This window comes from Rousettus aegyptiacus, unplaced genomic scaffold (assembly GCF_014176215.1).
Source record: "Rousettus aegyptiacus isolate mRouAeg1 unplaced genomic scaffold, mRouAeg1.p scaffold_m13_p_11, whole genome shotgun sequence".
Taxonomy (NCBI): Eukaryota; Metazoa; Chordata; class Mammalia; order Chiroptera; family Pteropodidae; genus Rousettus; species Rousettus aegyptiacus.
The window spans coordinates 37816253-37840988 of NW_023416286.1; the positions used below are offsets into that span (position 1 = coordinate 37816253).

Here is a 24736-nt window from a genome sequence, read left to right on the forward strand (position 1 = left end):
GGAATACTAGATAGCCCTAAACAAGATATTACAGAAATACTTTTATTGACATGAAATTAAGTGTGGTGACATTATAATTAGTGAAACAAGCATTATCCCATACTTGTAAACAATATATGTATGGACATACATATACACATTTATATATATAAAAACATATTTTTTACATATAATTATTTCCTCTTGAGATTGGAATATAAAGAACAGGAATTAGAATGGTTTCAGATTTCAAAAAACAATACTAAGAAAGAACAATGGAGCAATATTCTAAGGGAGTACAATTTCCAGCCTCGAAATCTATACTCAGCCAAGTTGCCAATGAAGTGTACGAACAGATTAATTGTCAGTGAAGTGTAGAAACAGTCTTAAACTATTTACTGTCATGAACCCTTTCTTAGGAGGCTACTGAAGGATGTACTCCATTAAAACAAAGAAGTGAGTTGCAATCTCTTAGGTAACTTTCCCTGCTTATTAAACCTGTCACCTACTAAACTGGGTGGTCTGACTCTTTCTTTGGTCTCTCCTTGCCCTCCATGTATGGGGACTAGTTTTGGATTTCACCCGGGGAATTCCAGAATTGGGAACCAACAGTGATGCATTCCAGAAAAAGACGATGGAAAAGCTTTTAACTCTTTCATGTCTCAACTTGGGCCTATTTCTTCCATCCAGCAAGATCTTAGCTATGGAAAAATGACACACTCAATAAACAGGGACAATAAGTAGGAAGCTGTTGCTCGTTGTTTTTTGGAAATAGTGTTCTTAGTAAAAGAGGCCAGTAGGCTGCTCAGTGCTTGCTTAGTGGTTGACCGCTCTTACCAGTGGAGAATTTAGCATTTAAGGTGCTGAGAACTCAGCATTTCTGAGGTGCTAAGATTGTGAATACTATCACTTCCAGAAATGGATTTTAAAAGAAAAGTCTAGGCTTTTGGGGGAAGCTTATGACATAGTTTTTAGTTAAACTATTGTGGCTCATGGGCAAAGCATAGAATTGGGAGAGCAGGGGCCTGAATTCTAAACCTACTTCTGAAAACAATCAGCTTTATGACCATGGGGAAGGTAAACAGCTTAGCAGACCCTTTTTATCATTTATACAATTAAGAACTTTGACTAAATATCTAGGGTTCATTCCTGGGAAAAGTTTATGAGGTTCTAATATGGCACTCAGGATTAGAGAGTGAGTAATAAAATATTTAGATATGCCACTCTTTCATGAGTAGATGCAGTAAAAACTAGTGCAAATCCTAGTAGAAAGGCAGAAAGTTAATGATTTCTCTTGCTTTGATCTCTTTTATTACATGTCTTTGTTTTTCAGGTTCCTACACTTTAGTGCCCTGCTCAACCTAGCAACAGACTCTACCATACTGAGACTTTTACTAAAACTGCAGAATAGAAGTTGACATAAAGTAATAATGGTTTTTATGGAGTTATGTTTGTGTTAAGGAATACAAAATGTCTTTCTATCAGCATATTTGGACTGTGAAACCAAAGGAAAACAAAACTGATAAAGTTAAAAGTATTCTGTTTCCATGGGAAGAGATGCACAAAGGTGGACTGCAGTTCCATCTAAGTTTTAAACATCTGTTAGTTTTCTCTCTGTGTGATCAAATTTGCCATCTATATCCTAATCCTTTCAAGGGAAGAATGATGTCGAGGGCTTCCATAGTGAAATAACTGTCAAATTTTCAAAAATGGAGTATTAGGATTGTATCATTAGGTCTCACGATTTATAATTTGCTTTCTCTCTCTCTCTTTTTTTTTTTTTTTGACTCACTTGGGGTATGTCACTATAAAAGTTTAGAAAAATATTCTGTTACAAGTATGACCATATAATTTCCTATAAGGTTTTCAAGAAAGTTTCTTCTCAGGTTGTATTCATTCCTAGGAAAATTTCTTAGAAATTTTAAAAATATCCATTGAATCCTTTTGGTATAATTGGAAGGAAAGTAAAAATGTTTATTTTTACCACTGAGAAAGATGGAACTCAGCCATCAAACTTCTTCTTTCTTTGAATTTGGCATATTTGTAAATAGCAACAATAAGCTCCAAAAATATTCCTATAAATAAATAAAATTCATATTCATTATTCTTAAATGTTATTGCACAATGAAATTTTCAAGTCAGTTTTTGAGGGGATTTATGTATAAAGTATTTAGGATTTAAGTAGCATATTTCTGTTGGGTGTTATCTATGTTATCTATTGATAGTGCTTCTCTACTAGTAAAGCATAAGAGAGAAACTTTTGCTCAAGGAAAAGTGGTAAAATATAAACAGTATTTGATCCAACAACTGGCTTCAATAAACTGCAGAATGATGATAATAATAATCTCTTTTCTACCTCACGGTATTGTGTTAGTTAATGATAATGTTAGTAATAACATGAATATTTATCATCTCATTGTCACCAAGGAGGGTACCAAGGAAGTCATATAACACTGATACCTGTATTTCTAGCTCATTAGTTTATGTGGGTCATGGCTTGATATCCACCTTTCTCCACCAGCTCTTCCAAAGCGTGCCATGGTAATGGCTGTGGATTCCCACCAGGGGTGCTGCCTTACATGCATGGGGACTAAATTTGCTCTTCTCTGTTCTATCATCTTTCTTAAGAGGCACTGCCATGAGAACACATCTCCCCCACTTCTCTGACAAACACAGTGACATTCTCACGGCTGTCTTGTTTCCCCTTAGTTCCTGCAGGACATATCTGCAGTGGTCCTTCTCAGGAACGGAAAGCAGTCTCCCCTCTCACATTACTTTTTAACTTTTTCACCTGTGTTTTAGAGCAACATACTTTTTATAATGTTTTTAGTTTTATAACGTTCTTCATAAAATAGCCACATCAGCTTTCGCTTGTGGTTCTGTCCTTGGAAGGATCATCCCTTATTCTGAGCTGGCATGGGGAAGACAGCTCATACTGTCCTGTTTTCCTCCTCATCTTCCTCCTCTCTCTTCTTCTTCCCCAGGTCCCTCCTTTCTCCTTCAGAAAACAGATACATACATACATACATACATACATACATACATACAAGAACAACAATGGTAAACATCAGTAAATCTCCTTCAAAAGAAAATCATTAATTTATTCAAACAGATGGGACAGATGATGGGGAGACAGGGCTGCCAGCCCCAGACCAGCAATCGTGGCTGATTTAATCTAAACAAATAGTGCTATGACTTTGCTACACATCAGAGAATCGCCGTTTGAATTTTATGACCAGGTCTTAAATAAATACCTTACAGCCTGTTATAGAAAAGCACCTTTAAATAGTCAGATATGTCAAATAATGTAATAAAGCATCCCAGGGAAGTTATGAGCTCTGACAATAAAGGAATTTGACATATAAGCAAGTTTAAGTCGATTTCCAAAAATGTACTGTCTTTATTACTAGGGTGGGAGATTCTTGAGGGCTAGATATCATGTATCCATATTGTATTTTGTATAACAATGGAGTTCCTCAAGAATTTTCATAGATATAGAATAGATGTACAATATATTAGAATAGATATACTAATCTATTGTAATCCTTGCAAAGGTCCTGTGAAATAAAGCAGGTACTATGCTTACTTAATAAGAAAACAGGCTCAGAAGATTTATAAACTTTCCTAGGGTTATAGGGCTGATGAATAGCAGAATTGGAATCTGACAGCAGGCCAGTTATGTCCCTACACGTTACACGTATTTCCCATTGCATATGTCCAGTGAATGTTCATCTCTTGGTTGGCTGGTAAGGGCTGTTGCTTGGTGAGTTAAGGAAATGAACCTAAATAAGACTTTTTGTTCTTCTATACTTGCCACAAAGTTCAAAGATGTCTTGAATCACAAGAAAAGCAAGAAAAAAATCCTCTTGCTTTCATTCTCCTTCCTCCCTCTGAGGTGGGCCGAAATACGTGAAATCTACAGGATTTCATGAAATATCAAAGTATGCAAACTAATGGCACTAGGTTCTTTAAAAGATTTTTTTTTTAATTAAATTTATTGGGGTGACATTGGTTAATAAATTATATAGATTTCAAGTGTATAGTTTTATAGCACTTCGTTTGTATATTGCAGTACAAAGTCAGATATCCTTCCGCCATCCTATATTTGACCCCTTTTACCCTTTTCTACCCCCTTACCCTCCTTTTCCTCTGGTAACCACCATTCTGTTGTCTGTGTCTATGAGTTTTTGTTTATCTTGTTCATTTGTTGCTTTCGGTTTTATATCTCTCATATGAGGGATATAATCACATGGTTCTTGACTTTTTCTTTTGACTCATTTTGCTTAGGTTCTGAGTTTCTTGAGGGCAGGAGCCTTTTATCTCTCTAGTCTCACCTAGATAGTATTGTCATTTATAATTATATAATTAAAGAAATGGATAGGTGGAGGGGTGAGTGGGTAGGTGGGTGGGTGGGTATATGGGAATGACCAGGGCCCCGTGTCTGTAACTCAAGGGGCTTGGCCCAGTTCTTGAAGACTCATATTGCAGCTGGTATTTAATGAAGTCTCCTTAACTTTCTAGCTACTTCTCAGCTGAGACATTTTGCCACCTTGCTTCTGACAGGTGGCTTCTATAGGTCTATAATTCATCAGTTCTTTTGACTTGTTCTTTTCTCAAGTTCAGCTTATTGTTTTCACCGTGTTTAAATTGTTCTGGATTCTGTGTCTGCTCCAAGACAGGCTGCTAAGCAAGTGAGGCTTCTCAGTGAGACTGCAAATTCAGGATTCCAGGACCAGGGGTATAGTTGTTCCATGATTTATGGCTGGAGGTGTGCACTCTGTGTGCTTTTGGTCAATGATGATAAAATAGATAACAGTGCCTCTGGATTTCCTGTTGCCCCTTCAATAGCCACCATTTAGAAGCATTTATCAGGTATAAAATGTGTGTGTGTGGTGGGGGGCAGGAATGGGCAAACCTTTTCAGGTTGCTCTGAGGAATTCCTCTTCAGATTTTCTAAACTAGTAAAAATAGTGTTTCACATTTACCTGCATAATTTTGTCGCTTCGTTTTTTCCCTGCTTGAGCAGATAAAATGTTCCCAGGTAACATGATAACTGCTGTGATCCCTAGTTTTCCTTTTGGGTCAAGCTGACCTCTAAAACAAGTTAAGTGCTCAAGGAAGCATTCACCTTTACTCTCAATAGGTGGTCATCCATGCCTTCTTAATTAGTCAGAATAAGTCTGCTAAATAGCATCAGCCTCTAACAACCAAGGAGGCAATCCACATTTCCTTTTCAAAATTGGAATGGGAAAAATTCAGGATGGAGGGGACATGTAATATTTGAATATAGTGCCTAATATATTTGCACATTTATAGTATTATTACACTATCTCGAAGTTTATAAATCTCAAGTTTTTGGCAGTCGTTCTCAAAGTGTGTTCTCTCCACCAGCAGCAGCATCAGTATCACCTGGGAACTTGTTAGAGTGCAGGTTCTCCTGCCTCCACCCTAGACCTACCGCATCAGAAACTCTGGGATGGAGCTGGCAGTCTGCGCTTTTTGATGGGCAAGTGACTCTGATGCATGCTAAAGTTTTAGAATCCTGGTTTTAGGATACAAGAATGAACCTTTTTATTTTTGTCTTTTTAAAACAATGGTGTGGAAAAATTACATTGTCTCTGTTTTAAAGAGCATTTATTCATACCGTCTCTCAAACACATGGTAATCATATCAGAAATGTTATTCCCCTTTTATTCAAAAGGACCAAAGAGGGTAACATCCCTTGCAATATATGGGTGCCCTCGAAAATGAGGACGCCAGTGCAAGAACTCAAATGAACTATGTATGCAAATAGTTCTTAGTCTACCTTCACACAGAAAATATCCACAAGAATTACCCCTTACTATTAAGCTGAGAGAGTAGGAAAAAATCTGTGAGTAAGGTAAAGCCATTTAAAAAATACATAGAAAAAAGGCTTTAAAAAAACATAGGAAGCAGTTTGTTTAATCATAGATAAAATGCTTTGTAAAGTACTAAGAGGGGGTATGTATGCATTTAATGACTCTTTAAGCCAGTGCTATAAAATTTTATTGTTGTTTTTATTGCCTGGAATTTCATCTCTCTCTGACAGGGCTGGGCAGTATTGAGGTTACCTGTGGCGAGCACGGTACATCAGACCATGATTAATCAGCTGACATTAAGTACTTAATGTGGGCCCCAAACTGGGTTAAAACAAGGGAATAGTAAAATATAGTCCCTGCTTTTTAATAAGCTTTCATTCTAGTCGGAGAGATTGGAGTAAAACTGAAACATTTGGGCTCGATAAAATAACATGATCATAGTGAGGAGGCATGATACGGACTGCAAATGCAGCAAGAGTGCACTGTGGGGAATGGTCACTACCAGCATTTAGTATGTAAGGAAGGCTTCAGGGCGTAGGTGGACCTCAAAGGCATTTACTATCTGTGGTGGATTGTTTGCAGAAATGGCCTTAATTCTTCCCCTTCCTGTGTCTCTGTCCTTGGCAAAGTGAGTTTTCAGCTCCTCACATCGAGTCTACTCCTCCACTCCCGGAATTTCAGCTGGCCTTATAACAGTGGCGATGATGAGGTGCCAGTTCTATGCCCAGGCCTTGAGATGCCTTGCATGCTTCTGGCCATTCTCTTGGAATACATCCAGCTGCCATGAATAAGCCAGGCTAAGCCTGCTGAAGGAAGAGAGGCCACATTCTTCAAGAGATGAACTGTTTCAGTTAAAGCCATCTGATACGAGTCAGCCCCCAGCTAAGCCATTGGTGAGCCCAACTGAAAACAGAAGAAACCCCTCCTAGGAGAGCCCAGTCAAAATTGCCAACCCACATAATCCTGGGCTAAATGAATGAATATTGTTTTAGGCCAACAAATTTTGGAGTAGTTTGGCATACAGTAGTAGATAACTGATACAAGGTCTGAAAGGAGAGGAAGAGAGAAAGTGTTCTGGGCTGGAGTTTCAACTCCGTCGAGTCAGAAATGTGTGCGATCAGGTCAAAGGAAAGTGGAGACACCAGTGGGATTGGATGTTTGACCGCTTTCTTTCAATAAATCTCTAGGAGCACCAGCATTCAAGAGAACATTGTTATGCTGCTGTATGGAGATCTTCTCTTGAAAGCACCCTATCAGGGCATAAGAAATAGGAATCTCCATATGTCGAAACACACAGTGAGCATCAGGACCCTGTCCCTCCAAGCTGGACCTTGAGGGAGTGGGATATTGTCTTCTAGCCACATATATTATGCAAAAAAACCCCAACAACAACAAACAAAAACAAACAAAAAACAAAACAAACAAAAAAAGGAAAAAGAAAACATTTTTGTGGCTTATAGTCTACTTTTATTTTTTATATATAAAAAAACTAAAGCTTATGTGACATACTTTCAAGAAACTGCTAGAGGTGACTTGTAGAATCCCAGAGTAAAGGATATTATGAAGTTAGAATGCTTTTAAAATCTTAAATTATCACAATGTGGATCTATTGACCATTGAATAACAACTTCAATTCAGTTTTATTGGGTCATTGAATACATTTTTCACCATCAAAGAGCATAAGAGAAATATTTTCCTTTAAATGCCAAAAATGTGTTCTCTTTCTATCTAGTGGTACTTGCTTGAAAAGAACATCCCTGGGAAATGATGGATTTTTGTTTTAAAAGCAGCTCTTTAATTTTTGCCAGACAGGCGGTTGGAGAGGGGGAGGGTTGGAGGCGGAGTGGAGTTAGGATGGGCGGGGGGACGTATGGTATTCAGGTGGAACGACATTTTACCTATAGCTCCTCATGTCTGGGATCTTTGTTCCAGGAGCCATAGAAATTTCATTTGTTATATATTTTTAAAACTAACTAGTAGAAAAGTGCCATTAACTTTATACAAAATGGCCTTATTGAGCAGCTATTTTATTTAAACAATGCCCATGTCAGCAGTACCACACGTCATAAAATTATGGTGAGCCAAGAATTTCAATAGAAGGAAAGGCAAGGGTAATCAAGACTGAAGTGTCACACGAGAATGGAGTGTAAGCAGCGTCATATCTTAGGTGCTCATCGTGTGCGCGCGCTTTTGAAGGAGAGCGAGCGTGATATAAAGTTCTTTAATTGCTTCCTGTCTCCTGTGAACATGTTGCTTGCTCCCTTTTGACTCTCAAGTAATCAGTTCACACGAAACTTTTCCGAAGCGAAGACCCGCATCTCTAGTGTCTCCCTTTCCTTGTCAGCCCGCCTCCCCCCGCGTTTGGGCATTCTGCGCCGGCTAACAGGTCCCCGATTACTGAAGCGTCACCTCTTACTCCCCAGTAGATCTCCACAGCCCACTCGGACTGCAGCCTGTTTGCTGCCCGGCCTCCCATTGCAGCAATCAAGGAGGCAGAGAGGAGGAGACGCGCAGGGAAGGCAAGACCGAGGAAGACCAACTCTGGAATCAGCATGGGGAAGGCAAGCGAGGGGCGAGTTCGCAGCACAGGTAAACAGGCTGGCGAGGCGCAGGGCGCTGCCGCCGCCGCGGCCACCCAGCGATTTCCAGGCACGCAACTCCGCCTCCAGGGCGCTCTCCCTTGCACGCTCGCTCAGCCGCTCGCTCGCAGCCTCAGCAGCCGCCGCAGCATCACTTCACACAAAGGACTGTTACCCGCTGAGCAGCTCCTCCACCTCCACGTCCTCCTCCTGTGACAGCAGCCCCGACAGCAGGGCTGGGGCGCGGCGGCGGCGGCGCCGGGAGGACCTGTCACTCCCAGCAACCGAGGCAGTGTCAGTGGCTTTTTTTTTTCTTTTCTATTTTGCTTTATTATTGTTATTATTATTATTTTGCCCTTATACCTCTTCTGCTTTTCTGAGGTTCCACCCACCTCTTCCATCCCTTCTTCCTCCTCCTCCCATAAACAACTCTCCTACAACCACCCCTCCTAATAAATAAATAAAAGGAGGAGGGTAAGGGGAGAGGAGGAGGGTAAGGAGGGGGGAGGAGAGAGGAAAAGGGAGGCAGCGTGATAGAGCGAGGCAGAGTCCGAACCGACAGCCCGGAGCCCGCACGCACCTCACACCATGAGATGGCGACGCGCCCCGCGCCGCTCCGGGGGTGCCGGGCCAAGGGCCCGGCGCCCGGGCCCCGCCGCCCGCTCGCCACTGCCGCTGCTGCCGCTGCTACTGCTGTGGACCGCGGCCCTGGCGCCAGGGGCGGCCGCCGGCGACGAGGCGGCTCTCGCGGGGGCCTCCGTGTGCTACTCGTCCCCGCCCAGCGTGGGCTCGGTGCAGGAGCTGGCTCAGCGCGCCGCGGTGGTGATCGAGGGAAAGGTGCACCCGCCGCGAAGGCAGCAGGGGGCACTCGACAGGAAGGCGGCGGCGGCGGGCGAGGCAGGGGCGTGGGGAGGCGAGCGCCAGTCGCCGGCCGCCCGCTCCGGAGTGCGGGGGCTGCCCGCCCAGGACCCGCTGCCCTCCGCCAACGGGACCGTGCCCTCCTGGCCCACGTCCCCGACACCCGGCGCCGACGACCTGGGAGATGAGGCGCCCTATCTGGTGAAGGTGCACCAGGTGTGGGCGGTGAAAGCCGGGGGCTTGAAGAAGGACTCGCTGCTCACCGTGCGCCTGGGCGCCTGGGGCCACCCGGCTTTCCCCTCCTGCGGGAGGCTCAAGGAGGACAGCAGGTACATCTTCTTCATGGAGCCCGACGCCAACAGCAGCAGCCGTGCGCCTGCCGCCTTCCGAGCATCTTTCCCACCTCTCGAGACGGGCAGAAACCTCAAGAAGGAGGTCAGCAGGGTGCTGTGCAAGCGGTGCGGTAAGTCCCGCGCCCCTGGGGGCGTGCGCCGGCCCGGGCAGGGAGGTGGAGAGCGGGACGCGGCTGGCGGACACCCGGGTTCGACGGCTGCGGGGCAGACACGATCTGGGGAGTTTCGGGGTTGTAGACTCCAAACGAACCTCAGAGAAGGAGGTGTCGCCAATTGGATTCCACAGAGCCTTCTCCGGTTTCCTGTTTTCTAGGCTTTGTCATTGGTGAAAGCCCACTTTTGGTCCTCGGTTGGGACCGCCTAAAACTTTGTAATCTCTTGGGGTTTCGTTCACCAAGTAGAATGGAAAAGGCCAGTTGCTTTCTCGAGAGTGCAGTGTTGAACTTGGCTTTGGTTAGGAGCTGCTGAATTTGGGCCACTGTTGTGCGGCTTTTCCTTTGAAGGAGGAGGACGAGTCCCCATAGGATTTTAACGCCTTCTCTTCACTTGGAGTCCTAACTGTGGAAAGGGTTAGTGACTTGTGTGTGGAGAGCCCCAATAAAGAAAGGGCAGTGCACTGAGAACCCTCTAAATGTGGTAGAGCTTTTGGTGAACTCAGTATCCTACAGATAGGTACAGTTTGTACTTTGTGCATGTGCGTATGTGAGAAGTATAAAGTTGTTTTCTTGAAGGTGAAATTATCTTAAGAATTTTTGTTTTTACAATATTTTGGTTTGGTGTATGTTTTGGCACGTGAATGAATCATAACAGATGAACGTAATTATGGAGCTTCACGTGTAGGCCCTGAAGAATTTCGGAAGATGCGTTTAACAGTCGATTTCCCACACCTTTTCCGGTTTACCACTTAAAGTATTCTTCCCAGGTGTCTTTCATAGGATCAGGTGTGAGAAATTAGCTGATAATCTAATTACATTTCCAAGGGATCGTTAAATTTATGCCATTTATACAATAATTTCTAGGTTCTAAATATCTGTATAATTTCTTGATTACCATATAATCACTAAAACATAGCAGGGTTTCTTCTCAAACCATAAATTAACATGATTACACATCACAAATTCTAATATGCAAAATAGCTTTTTCTTGGGTCTTTATGTATCTAAGAGATGGTGGGGTTAATTGATTTTTTACAAAACTCAGCATCATGCCTTGGTCAGTCTGCCTGAGATGCAAAGTGTGTCAGTTCTTTTACATTTGTATCTAATGATGCCTAATTATTTAAATTTCTGGTCGGCATTTGTGGTGCTTATATCCTGCAGTTAATTAATACCCAACGATGCAGTTTTAATGCCAGAGAAGAGCATTTTTCATCCACTATTTCCTCATCTCAAGGGTGCACTTTGGGCGCCAGAGACCTGTTAAGATTGCACCACTCAGTGGACAGAAGCTGTTCTCAGACAGTGGTACTGAAGAAAGCTAAGTGACATTGGGATTCCCTGGGTCTGGCTGATAGATGTCACTGTAAAACATGGGAAACACTCTGCTGGGAGCTGTCTCATTAGGCAACACAAAAGCGCCACACCATTGTACTGAAGCATATATTATTCTGTTAATAGAATCTGAAACAAAACCTTTTAAGCCATGCCATTGTCCAATTTTCATATTTTATTATATGTAATTCAGGAAGGATGTTGCCCCAAACCGTATGAACTGTGAATCAATTACTGTACATGGTGGGAAGTTAATATAGAGGAGACTGTAGTTGGCAAGGATGCCTAGGATTGGGGGTGTGTTACTAGATTAGCAACAGTGTTGGTTTGCCTTTTAACTGAGAGTAAATGTCAGACTTGAGGGGAAAAGTTTTTATAAGCATCTAGAGGATGTTTGGAAATGGGAAATCCATGTTGTCTGGAGGAATACTATCCTATTTTTGTGCTTCTAAGTGGAAAAAGCTTCACTAAAAGTAGTTTTGCCCTTTTGTTTGTCAGTCAAACAAAATACATAGTTGTAAATTGTGGCATGCTAAGCGAAGCAGATTTTTAAAATGAACTGGAAATCTCCCTGTGTAATCGAATAGATTCAGAAATCATGAGGTTACTACTCTAGGTTTGTGCAATTATTGTATATATTTGGTGATTTTAGTATTATATACTTTAAAGGAGGATATTGCTTGAAACCTTAACTAATAGATTTAGCTAAAGACTAACTGAAACATGCTAAAATTTCTTTTGAATTTTTATGAACACAAAAGTTATTGTAACATTGTATGTTAAAAGTCAATAGTGTAAGCTATTTTATATAATGTAAACTTTGTAAATCCATGTTGAGTGTAAAAGTATGTGAAAACTTTAAATTCATTCAGTTGTGTGGTCACAGTTAACAATGTCATCTGGAATCTACCAGGCAAAGGGACACAATTGGGAAAAAATATACAGAGAGAATAGGGGCTGGTTTGTCTTGATTGAGCTGCTTCTGTGTGCTTCTGGTCAGAAAATTTCAGGGAGAGTGATGGAGCTGACAGTCCTTCTCTAACGGCATGACTCTGCCCTGGGGGCATGATGGCTGTGTTCCTGCCTGAGCCATGATGCTAGGCTGGAGAGGGAGTATGGCAAAGTCATTTTGCCATCTCATACCTAGGGAACAGTTTCCAGCTCTCAAGCGTTCAGCTGCAGTGTTGTTTCCTACAAGTTGCTCACTAGTGTAGAAACCACACGTGCAACAGATTAGCCTCAGTGTTGAGCTAATAGAGGTTTTCCTTGAGTTCCCCCCCCCTTTTACTTCCTATCTAAGCTCAAGTCCTGAGTAGCGTCTGTAAAAAAGTTCTCTGAAAAATGGACCTTTTTGAAACAGAAAGTGCTTAGTGTATTTTAGAAGACAGCACAGAATCTCATAGCTTGTTTGCTTTATTTTTGCAGTTTGTGTAAATTACACTTCCTTTTACAGTTAGTTAAATTCTTCCCAATCTTGGTTTTTCTCTTGCTCACTGAAGGATCTAAGAAATATTTCTAGGTTTTATATTCATCATACTGCAAAATAATTTACTGTTCAATGAAATTTCTATTATGAAACAAATCATTGTTTGAAGTGCAATATTTTTAGTTTTCAAAGCACTGTGAAAACTAGTCAGAAGCTAATTTCCAAAAAGGAGTGAAAATACTGATGTTGAATAACATCTATAATTGGGCATGCAAAATTTTTATATCAGATGTGATCTTACAAGCTAATTTAACTATTTGCTATGTCATATAATATTGGAATGTATTGACAATGTAGACATGTTTATCAAATATTTATGATAAATGACACTGCTTTTTCTAATAGCCTCAATAACTATTTAATGAAGTATGCTGACCTTATGGTATTATGAAAATGAGAAAAATGCTCCAGGGATTTTCCATCCAACATTGAAGAAAAGTATTCTTAATAAAAGCTATATTAAGAAAGTAGCAATAGGAGCAGATACAGTTTGACTGCTTGTATTTCATAAATACACATGTAAATTTAATTTCCCAAGTGTTTGTGACTGCTCTCTTTAAACTGTATAAATCTTACTTTCAAAAATCTATACTATATTTAAAACACTTCTTTCTGTTGAATATAAAAACTGTTATTTTTAAATACAGATGTTAAAAAAATGAAACCAAGATAGGTCATTTGGGAAAACAACTCCTTGAGATAGAAATATTTTACAAAGAGAATTTAAATATCTGAATTAGAATATTTTACAAGCACTAGGGGATAGTTTCTCATCAGTTGTGGGAGATCCAAAAATCCTCCAAATCTAGGGAATGTTTTACCATATGTCTTAATGTATTAGGTAATACCGGGAAGCTTAAACAGCACGGAGGGTCAAAACAACGAGCTGTGTTCCTGCTGGCCTGTATATTTATAGCAAATGAGAGCCAAAGATGTGATTGGGTGGGTTATTGCCCTTGTCAAATGTAATCTATTCATTGTTCAGGAAGTCTTCTTTGCTTCAATGCTCATTTTTCCTATTTTTCTTAATTATAAATGTAACATCTTTTAAAACGCATTCTTAAATTTTGGTGACAATTTACGAACTTGCCAGATGTTCAAAGATTCTCAAACTCTCATACTTAGAAATACTGGGCTTTCTTGTTTGGTTGTTTTTGATATGCAGAAATGATAGGAAAAAATTATAGATAGTTCTGATTTGAATGGGTATTTTGATTAGCCTTATAGAAACAAATGCTAATCATGAAAATGAAAAGTATATAATGAGTAACAGTGGTAGAGATTCATTGATTATTATAGTCATTGGAAGTATATAATAAAAACAGTATATAATGGAAACAAAAGATAAGAAATTGGGGCTCCTATTGACACATGCGATTTGTTACCAAAAACAATAGTGTAACATTTTTTATCAAAGTTTCCATAAGAAAGTAAAACTAATTTTTAGTGTTTTTATTTTTAAATAAAAGAAATTTTTATTGTGGAGTTTTCCATCCGTATATGAATGCTCTAAATTTGTGCATGCACATGTTGCTTTGTGCTCTTATGTTATAAAATAAGTTAAAAGTAAAGTAACATTATAAATGAATATATGACCTAGCTACTCTCCCCAGTATTAATCACTTTATAATAATTAAACCGATTAGTGATATGTACATCCTGTCATACTTCGAAATCTAAAGTTGAATTATTTGCTAATTTACAGTAAATGGGTTTAAGTCTCACCAAGTTAGGTAAGTGCTAGGCTAGAGTTTGTGTTTTCATGTTGTTTAGTGCTATGATGCACTTGAAGTGAGCCTGTTTCTGAAGCTTGCCTCCTGGTTCTCTGTCCCCAAATGATCAATACAGGTTGAAGTAGATAAAAGACATTCTGGTGAAGTTGAAAATTAAAAAATGGGTTGACTAATCTCTGCTTGGCATAGATCCAATTGATAGGAAACAATTACTCCCAATATAGACTTGCCATCCAGAAATGCTAGAGAGAGATAGTGGTAATTTACTTTCTTCTTTTTTTTTTTTAGTCTTTAAGAGAACTAGGATATTTTTTTCCTGTGGGAAATAGTTTCCTTGGAAACTATATCCTAATCTTGGTTTACTCCATTAGGACCTAATAAAATTTATATCTTGTTTTTCATAATAACTAAAAATACAAAGGGAAGAATTTTAGTTTACCCACGGCTTGGATGGTACATGGGAGATGGTTCTACCAGTTCCTAACTCAGGCTTCATAGGTGTTTTCCCTTCATCTCTATTTCTCTTATAAATACTCCAAGGGAAGGCTTTATGTATTGGAATTCCGCTGTCTGGCTCCAAGTATGTCAGAAAATGGAGGTCTTAGATCACCAAACTGTGAATGTGGATGGTCTTTCTGTTCCTAATAGGCTCTTTGTCCAACCTGTGAGGATACTGATGGTAACCTACACTGCATCTCTACTTCAGACACTTTCCCCTTCAAAGCCCAAGGCTCTGGCTTTGGACATCTGCCCCAGTGTGCTGGAACCTACTATGAAACAGCTCAGAGAGGTACACGATTGCAGAGCTGGTAGCCAGGTTTCTGAGGTGATGCTGGGCCAAGAGAACCTAGAGGAGGGAATCGTTTCTTTTCCTTCTGCTCCTCAGAGACAATATATAAGCCGAGCTGAACCCACCCTAAGGGGACCTGCTTGATAAGAACGCTGGAGTTTTGGTAGTGGATGTATCCTGGAGTGGGAGGGGTGCAGCATTGTCTGCTTTGCTAAATTTGGAAAGCCCACAATAGTAATACTGTCATTCCAAATGTTGTCTCTAGTCTGGGAATTCTATTAAGGCAAAGGAGGCTAAAACATCATGAGGCTAACGAAAACCACCTGGTTATAACTACAACTCATTGAGTTTCTATCTTTTTTGCCTCTTTGATAGGCACATACAACTTGATTGCTATATGTAGATTAAATACCTATTCGATAATTAAATGAATAAAAGAATAAATGATAGCAGTATCTGAGCTTTTTGGATAGTGACAATCCCTGTTCTTGGCTAACTTTTGAATAAAGAAGGAAAAATACCCACATCTACTGATTCTTTCTCTCCATGTCTCTCATTCGCTGAGGTGGGTATGTGCAGGAAGTAGCATGTGGAGCCATATCCTACCAGGACACCATTTCCTCCTCTCACCACCCAGAGCTTTACCTCTGGATCGACCTTTGGGCTTCAGAGAAAGGGTATTTAATTTCCTAAAATGTGTGTTTTGTTTCCTCAGTTATTTGTGGACATTGTTTATTCTGTGTAGTCCGTAGCCCCAGCTGGGGAAAAAAAAAAAAAAACAAAGTTCCCTGTGTTATAAAGACTCATAAGCACAGAAGAAATTTTGAATAGTCAATGAATCTGTATCACTTTTTGCTAGACCTATTCCCAAATCATTCCAATTTATTTTGGGTACTAGATCTCAGAACTCAGAAATTCCACATGCTTAATCTCCACCACAGGTGTTACCCATCTCAGCACAGATTCAGTTCTTATAACTAAAGATAGAAAAGTACTGCTTGCATTCCTAAGAACTAATAAAAAGACTTTGGATGAGTTATTTTCACTTTTTTTCTTTTCTTTTCTCTTCCCTTTCCTTTCCTTTCCTTTCCTTTCCTTTCCTTTCCTTTCCTTTCCTTTCCTTTCCTTTCCTTTCCTTTCCTTTCCTTTCCTTTCCTTTCCTTTCCTTTCCTTTCCTTTCCTTCCTTTCCTTTCCTTTCCTTTCCTTTCCTTTCCTTTCCTTTCCTTTTTTAACATCACCTCAGCTCTTGGTTGGACTGCAGGTGGGATGGCACACATCTATTTGGGCTCTGATGAATAATGAGATCCTTTCCCTTCACTTTCTCAGTCAGCCCTTGAGATACCATGGGCGATGATGTGTTATCAGTGAAGCAGCAGATGCAGTGGAAGCATTTTCTTCTCCTGCAGGGAGCATCCTGGCTGCACTTCTGTGAAGAACATGATAGCTGTCTACTGAGGAGGGGAAAGATGGCTGTATTTGCTTCAAACAGAAATTTTTCTTTAGACTTTGCCCTTTGGAGGTGATTCTGGCAGTTAGAGCTCTTTGGTGGCTACCAGGATGAAGGTGTTCTGCTCAGAGTGGGGGTGCTCATCATCTTGTCATTAGCACAAATGGGTCACCACTTTGAAATTGCCCAGGTTTTCTACTTTTTTGCCAGCCTGGGCACATCTGAGATGTTCTTTCCTCCATCATCTTCATTCCCATCCACCGAGATTGCTCACATCTTGTCCTCAGAAACACTGGCAACTTTTCTTTCATTGGAGTGGGGGTTAAAAAAAAAACTGGAGCATTTGGGAACATAGTCTTGTTCTGGTAAGCAGTTTTTTTGTTCAAATTATGGTAGCAAAATTTATCAATTTAACTATTTGAAAGTATGCAGTTCAGTTGCATTAAGTATTCACATTTTGGGGCAACCATCATCATTATCCATCTCCAGAACTTTTTCATTTTTCCATACTGAAACTTGCATACTCATTAAATAAGAGCTCTGCATTCTCTCCTCCTTCAAGCCCCTGGTGACTACCATTCTACTTTTGTCTCCATGAATTTGACTCTTCTAAGTACCTCATATGAGTGGTAACATACAGTGTTTGCCTATTTGTGACTGTCTCATTTCCCTTCCTATAATGTCTTTATAATGTCACATTTTAGCATGCATCAGAGGTTCCTTTTAAGACTGAATAATATTCTGTTGTACGTACACAACATTTGCTTATCCATTCATCTGTCAATGGATACTTGGTTTGCTTCTACATTTTGACTATTGTGAATAATCCTTCTATGAGCATGGATATACAAATATCTATTCAAGACCATGCTTTTAAATTCTTTTGGGTATATACCCAGAAGCGGAATCACTGTATTAGATGATAATTCTATGTTTTACTTTTTGAGAAACCACAATACTATTTTTCACAGCGGCTATACCATTTTACATTCCCACTAGCAATGAACAAGAGTTCCGATTTCTCCACATTCTCACCAGTGTGTGTCATTGTCTATTGTTTTGGTAATAGCCATTCTAATGGGTATAAAGTGGTGGTGAGAAGTTTTTATGCTGTTTTTTTTTTATTATTTAAATGTAGTGCTTCTAATACTGTCATTAATAAGAGATAAAAGTTGTTCAAATACAGAGGTGTTTATCTGTTCAGCTCTTAATTTACCCAGCATTTAGGCTCCTGAATCTGAAGCCACCAAAAGACAAAATTACAACAGATAATAGCTTAATAAAAACAAATGAAAGATTTAAAGATTACATATACTTAAGAATATGTATTTCTATTCACATTATTCTTGACATGGTCCAGAAAGGCACCTTATCACACTTAGATTTTACCAGAATCTTTTAATTGATTATATATTCATTACTTTTCCATTCTTTTTTCTAATTTCCATGTTTCTATTGTGTCTACTGCTCTAAATTGCCTGCCATTAAACACTGTACTGGAGGGTGAGTCATTCTGAAATATTTCTTTTATTAGCCCTCTTTCTCTGCTTAGAAATTTTTAATGGATACGCCATAGTTAACTCCAAATACCAACATTCAGTGCCCTCCTTACTCCAAATTAAGTCTAATCATCCTGAATTTTACTTAAGGAATGCTTTCATCCAGTCCAAAACAATTGTTCCATGAATGGGCTATGCACTTTCCTAACCCTCCTGTTAGTACATACGCCATTGCCTGTACCTGGCTCTTTCCTCCCTCACTTCTGCCTGTGGAAATTCCACATCTCCTTCAGGGGACAGCGCACATACTATTGCTTCCATGATGTCAAGTCCTAGTAATGATTCTGCCGAAAATACTCAATTTAGCCTTTGAACACAGAGCTCCTTTTTACTGTATACTTTATACATGGTGCTATTACAGACTTCCCTCATGTCATCTTGTGCTTTTTTTTGAAATTGATGTACTTTTAAAATTTTATGTACAAGTATATGTCTTGCCTCACTCAGTAGTAGGTCACAGTATCCTTGGGGGCAGACACTTGGAGCGTCCTCAGCTTATTCACAAGTGAAAAATGCCCTGACCTCGGAGTCAGAACTTCTTTCCACTTCTAGCTTTGTAGTTTCATTCCTGTGTTGTTTTGGGCAACTTTACATCTTTAGATAAGTTTTATTTATTCCTTCAGTATGGCCTCCCTGGGCCCCTGGGTGTGTTCATCCCCTCCAGGAAACCCAATGCTGCTTATAAATTGTGGTTCCCAATATGCAAAATGAGAAGGTAGAACTAAAATGCTTTACATGGTCCATTCAGACTGCATCTGGCCCTCATCTCAGAAATGACTCAGCTTACAAACCACTTCTGCTCCTGCCTCTAGAGCTTGTCTTTTCCTTTCTTCTCATTTAAGTGTTGTTCTAAGGAGAATAGTCATGGAAAAAACAATTGTGAAACTTTTAGACAACGTGAAAGAGGAATAAGAGAACTTAATGAGAAGGAGGAGAAAGTGTCTTCTTCCTTCAACTCTTTTCCCCTCTGTGGCCTTTTTGTGCTATTTTTTTCTGCTGTCTGAAATACTAGCAGTTATTTGTATTCACGAGCATCATCAAGAAGCAAATACCATTGACTCTGCATGCCTGTCTTTGAAATTATAAAGTATGATTAATCGATTAGTCCAAATTGTAAACTTATAAAACAAGAAAGTTCAGTCATTTGTTTTAATAAAATGACAAAGAAGATTTAAAGTGTTTTACCATGAATTTTTATTAATTAAAAAATGTAAGTCTGGCACTGTTTTAGGTCATAATAATTAGTGCTGCCGTGGAAATGGACGAGGTGAACACAGAGCAGGGAGAGTTTGGTTTTCGGCTGGATGGCACTGGTTCTGATGATGGCGGGGAAAAGATTCCAGCCTTGACGCAAGATGGGGTTAAGGGACCTCCTTTCTCAGCTCCCGATTCTTGTGGTTTGGGCAAGGAACTGATATATTTTAGTCCTTTTATGAGTAGAACGAGCGATGCAGAAACAAGTTGTCGAATGAGGAGTAATTTGATCTGACTTTACAATTACTGCATGACGAGGCCCTGGCAGTACCACGGGGGCCAGGCCGGGCAGGGCTCAGCTGGGCTATGCCCAGCTTTATTTATTCTTTCAGTTGGGATTCCCTGAGCCTTTGGTGGGTTCATCTACTCCAGGAAACCCAGTACTGCTTATAAATTGTGGTTTTTAAATTAGTACCTAGCCCAAACCCTATTTTTCTTGTGTATCCAACTACTTATAAGATAATCCATCCAAGAGTCTTACAGCCACTTTATATTAAACATTTTTAACAGTGTCTCATTATCTCCCCTGCCAGTCAATCTGCATAATAATGAAATTACTACTACTACTAATATTACGATCACTACTATTACTACCAGTGGCTTCCTTGATTGACAGCTTATTCTGTGCCAGAAGGCATAGTAGGTGCTGATGTGAATTCAGGTAACTCCTCACCATATGATAGCATCAATGTCTTCTTAGGTACTCCAAGCCAGAAACCTCTCCTGCCCCATTATCAATTTGGTGATCTCATCTCATTGATCCTACTTCCTTAACTATCTCCAATTCCTCCCTTCCCTGCCATCTCCATTGTTTCTGTAGTAGTTCCCTTTCTTACTGTAACTGTCACAGCCTCTTATCTTTGCTCATGGATTCTCCCCTTCTTAAATACATTCTCTATACTGTTGCTGAAACAGAAAAGATCATACCATACCCTTGCAGGAAACTCTTTAGTTTTCATCAGGATAAAATCCAGAAACTTTAGAATGGTATATAAGGCCCTTCAACTTTTGTCCACATTTTCTTAGCCAGTTCCTTTTTCAACATGAAACACTGTGCCACACTGATGGCATTGCTTCACATGTACCAAATGGCTTTAGGGCTCTCTGTGTTTGCACACATTGGTCCCTTTTCCCAGAAGAATGGTTAAATAAAACTGTATAGATAGACAATGGATTTTTCTTTAGTCTTTAAAAAGCTCGGTTTAGAAGAAAGTATAATGACTTAGAAATGTGTTCATAGTATATTGTCAAGTGAAAAAAGTATATTATATAATAGTCATATATTTTTTCTATCAGTCATTTATTTACCTCATCAGTTTGTAAATCTAAAGAGAATTAAAAAGTGTGAACGCTATATAACAAAGTGTTAACAGTTGGGCACGGGGAATTATCGATATTTAAAATTTTCTACATTTTGTTTTTCTAATGATTCTATAATGTATATTACTTTTTAACAAAGAAAAGCAACAAATGCTTTTTTTTAATGCAAACACTGATTTATAACAAGGACTGAGTCTTTCTTAAGGGACTTTGCCCCTTTTGAACACTGCCTTCCTCATAGTAGATGTATTAGTTAGGATAGGCTAGCTGCTGTAACAGATGGTACACCAAATATGTAATGGCAAAACCGCAATAGTTTATTTCTGCCCAGTAAATGGATGAACGTGAGATGTTCTAGTTTTCACTTTCCTCTGAAAGAGATCCGTGTTAACACCCGAGGCATAGCTAACCTCACTCCAGACCAGATTGATTGAAATAGGCAGGGTTCCAATTTGTGATGGTCATTTTATTTTAATGGCATAGTTATCCCTTGAAAAGTGGTCAGATTTGCCTTTTGTTGCCTCATAACAGTGGGAGAGCCCAATAAGTATGTGCAGAGCAGATCATAGCAACCACCTGTGTTTATTGTAGATAAATAGTATATTAATTAAGTGTTCTTTCCTCTGCTCAAATTAGCATTTTGTGGGTTAAGTTTGCAGTAAGTCTTTAAAATTTAATGCTCACTATATCATTGGAAATGCAGAGGGTCAGATCACATTCATTTTATCCTTTGGTGGCACATTAGGTTGCTGTTTAGAGCTCCATGTTTAACAACAAATCATTTTGATATAGAGACTGTGGAAAAATACTTTCAGGCTTTATCACTGCTTGCTTAATTGGGGTTCACGATGCACACTTATTCTTATAGTAGGATAAATTAAAATGGCTGATAAAGCTGCCTGTAAAAGCAAAATTGTTAGGTTAAACCTGCCTGGTGTATTAAATGTATTGATGAGTAATCCTTCTACCGTTTTTAATCACTTTTATTAACTTTTCAGTAGTTTTATTTCCAGTAACTTGCTAAATAACAGTCATTATATATTTAGTAATATTTCTCTTTAAAATGCTCTTGAAAAGCCCATGAAAGTGATTAAGGTGCCAATATCATCCACCTACTTCCTGTTAGTAAGAATCGTTGGTAATTTTATGATTAGCTGGGTGTATGCTTGGGCTTCCTTTGTGCAACTCAGGAGTAAAGGGAACCAGTTTGTAACAGGTAAATGTAGACAATGAATAAATGGTTTTGCAACTGTGTAAAATAGTCTTTTGGGCCTCTACATTTTGCAAGTTGCTGTATGCTCTCTTTAAAATATTTTATTAACTATTGAGAAGATAAAGAAGGTAATTCAGAATTGTGTGTAAAATATGAAGAATAATGATGCATTTGTTCTGCTCTTCTTCAGTCTCATCTTTGTCATGGGCCATTTGACTTTGTGAGGTCTTGAGTTCCAGGTGACTAAACAGCCGAAGGCATTATCTCAGGTCAGTTGGGGACATATCTATTCATTAATTAAAATGAATTAGAAATTTATCATTAATTTACCCCTTACCTTTTTCAACCAGTTTGTATAGCTCTCAAGTCCTATTTCTTTCCTCTTAGATATAAGCACTCCTGACCTGTGAGAGAAATTGTAGGGGCCATTCTGAAGATGTTGCTTAAATAAATGATGAGAATCATAAGAATGCTAAATAAATGTATGTAACTAATAGAAAAAGAGAAGTAGTGAGCGTATTTTGTTAATTTATTTACTTGATAAATATTTATTAGACATCTGTTATTTCCTGGTCTTTGTGCTGACTTCTGGGATCACAGCAATGTAGAAATTAGACATGGCCCTTTCTGAGCTAATAGGATAGAAAGACAACACAAGTAAGCTTTGTGTAATTGTTTTGTCTTTCTGTCTTGTTAACTATCTTATATATCCTGATACACACACGCACACACACACAGTTTTGCTAAGCTTTATAAGGGAAAAGTACGAGATACTATGCAAACATGTCACAGAAGACTATCTAAGTTTGAAAGATACAAGAAGCTCTTGTTGAGAAAGAGACATTTCTGATGGTGTTAGGGAGGAGGAGGAGTGAAGAGGAGGAAAGGACTTGGCCAGCACTAAAGAGGAGAGGAACAGCGGAGAGGAGGGTCAGCACTAAGGAGGCATGAATGAGGTCTGAGAAGTAAGGGAAAAAAAATCTCATCATTCTGGAATTTTCAGGATACTGGACTTTGTCCTGAAAGCGTGGGAAACTGCTGTAGCTTCTTAAGCACGGGTGTTATAATATTCCACTTAAAATGATCACAACCAGCTGTAGTGCAGAGAATGGACTGAAAGGGACCTGCAGTGCGTGCAGGGAACTCAGGCAGGGCTCTAAGTGAGATTCGGATGTGGGCTTGCTCTAGAGCAGGAGCAGCAGAGATGAAGAGAGGCAGAATGTGAGATCGTTTTGGAGGCATCTTTTAGTCTTGGTTATGAAGGGGGAATGCTTGTGGGTGTGCGGGCAGAATGGTTCCCAGGTTTCTGGCACGCGCAATTGTGTGCATGGTTGGGAGTGAGATGGGAGATATTGCAATAGAAGGAGGGTGAGTTCCATGTGTTTTCGATCTATCCAAGTGGAAATAACTATCCAAAAGCACTGGAATGGATAGAGCTCAGAAGAGCAGCTTGGGTTGGGTTTGAGAATGTGGGAGTTTTTCACAAGGACATATTTCTGTCTCCATGCGGTAGATACAATTGCTTAGGGAAAGTGGAGAGAGGGTGAGGAAAAGTGAGTGGAGAATGAAGCACGAAGAACAGCAGCTTTTAAAGATGAGGCAGAGGAGGAGGCAGAGGTGACAGGAAAGGAGAAGCGAGAGAAGTAGCGAGAGGAAGACTGAAAAAGGATTCGAGATGGAAGAAGAGATCAGGTGTGTCTTTGTCCCTAGAGAATCCTTTCAGAAGATGGAGAAGGGAAAGCCCAAAGCAGTGTTGCCTCGGAGCTGACCGCTGCCAGACATAGTGTTTCTGAAAGTGCGTGTTGCTGGCAGCAGCGCAGAAGCCTTACACAGCAGTTCTGGTGGGTGGAGCCCAGACTAGGAGGACTGAAGTATAATGGCCAAGCCCTGGATTATTAAGATTGCGTTTAGTAGTATTTATATTTATTTGGACATAAGTAGCAGGAAGCTGTTTTAAGAACTCTGAACCCTTTTTTGGGGGAGTGGGGCTTGGGGTTGGGAAGAATGACTCTATTTCAGAGATATAATGGGTAGTTTGCATAAAGATATGATATTTTTAAAAATCATCAAATTGATTAAGTTATATATTGCGTTACTGAGGTGCTGCTAAAGGTCACCTTTTTATTAGTGTTTTTTTTTTTCCCCCCTTAGCTAAGAATTCTTTCCTGTGGACTGTGTAAGCCACTTTAATGACAAATTATTGTTCGGATTTTTCTTGACACACCAACTTGAAAACTAACTACTGTCTCTATAGTTGGTACCCAGGTCCTAAGGGACTTTAATGCATTTTCACATCAATACCTGTGGAGTGACATCTCTCAATCTAATTTAGAAAAATATTTGAGTCAAAAGGTCCTTGGACCGTGTATTTGGTTGACAGAGATACCTTTATTTGAAAGTATGACTGAGCATTTTAATGAGCAGCAGTCAAGCGATCCAGAGCTATTATTCTGACAGTAACTGAATGCATTTTTCCTGCCCATCTATATAAAGTCTTTTTATCATCTAGTAAGCTGCTGAATTGATGCGTTCATAGCTATCATTTGCATAAGGAGTTTGAACCACCATGAGAAGAATGGCTTTGAATTTCCTGTTTTCATTTGTTTACCTTCTGTGAAGTAGTAAGTTTTTCATGCAAGGATTTTGTTTTTTACCTTGAGTTTTCCTACTTTTAATACAGTGTAAATGTTAGAAGTCATATTTATGAAAATTGCACAATATAAATAAAAGCAAATGGGGAAAATGATGAAAGGAAATCTCCAAAAAATAGGAGAGACGCTCTGAATCCTCCACCCTCAGCAGCAGATTCAGACTCCTCAGACCAGTTCGACCTG

General features: G+C 39.7%; 2 protein-coding genes across 5 annotated transcripts in view; both read left to right on the forward strand.

Annotated features, from left to right (window-relative positions):
• The first annotated feature begins 6403 nt into the window (after positions 1-6403).
• On the forward strand, positions 6404-8986 carry LOC118609302. The gene is made up of 3 exons (XM_036228314.1): positions 6404-6447; positions 7906-7965; positions 8243-8986. The coding sequence occupies exons 1-3, from the start codon at positions 6404-6406 to the stop codon at positions 8856-8858; spliced, it is 720 nt and encodes a 239-aa protein (XP_036084207.1). The 3' UTR covers positions 8859-8986.
• The window catches only part of NRG1 (neuregulin 1), a 942448-nt gene continuing 926698 nt past the window's right edge, over positions 8987-24736 (forward strand). For all 4 annotated transcript variants that reach the window (XM_016136163.2, XM_016136162.2, XM_016136164.2 and 1 more), the window contains exon 1: positions 8987-9719. In XM_016136163.2, the coding sequence (XP_015991649.2) occupies positions 8987-9719 (733 nt within the window). The remainder of the gene's footprint in view (positions 9720-24736) is intronic.

What these genes read in the sequence shown, in the direction of transcription:
- LOC118609302 (XM_036228314.1), top strand. Translation starts at nt 6,404, where the DNA reads ATGGCCTTAATTCTTCCCCTTCCTGTGTCTCTGTCCTTGGCAAA. An exon ending in GTGTCTCTGTCCTTGGCAAA is followed by an intron (nt 6,448 to 7,905) that starts GTGAGTTTTCAG and finishes TGGTGAGCCAAG; the next exon opens with AATTTCAATAGAAGGAAAGG. An exon ending in GTGTCACACGAGAATGGAGT is followed by an intron (nt 7,966 to 8,242) that starts GTAAGCAGCGTC and finishes CTTACTCCCCAG; the next exon opens with TAGATCTCCACAGCCCACTC.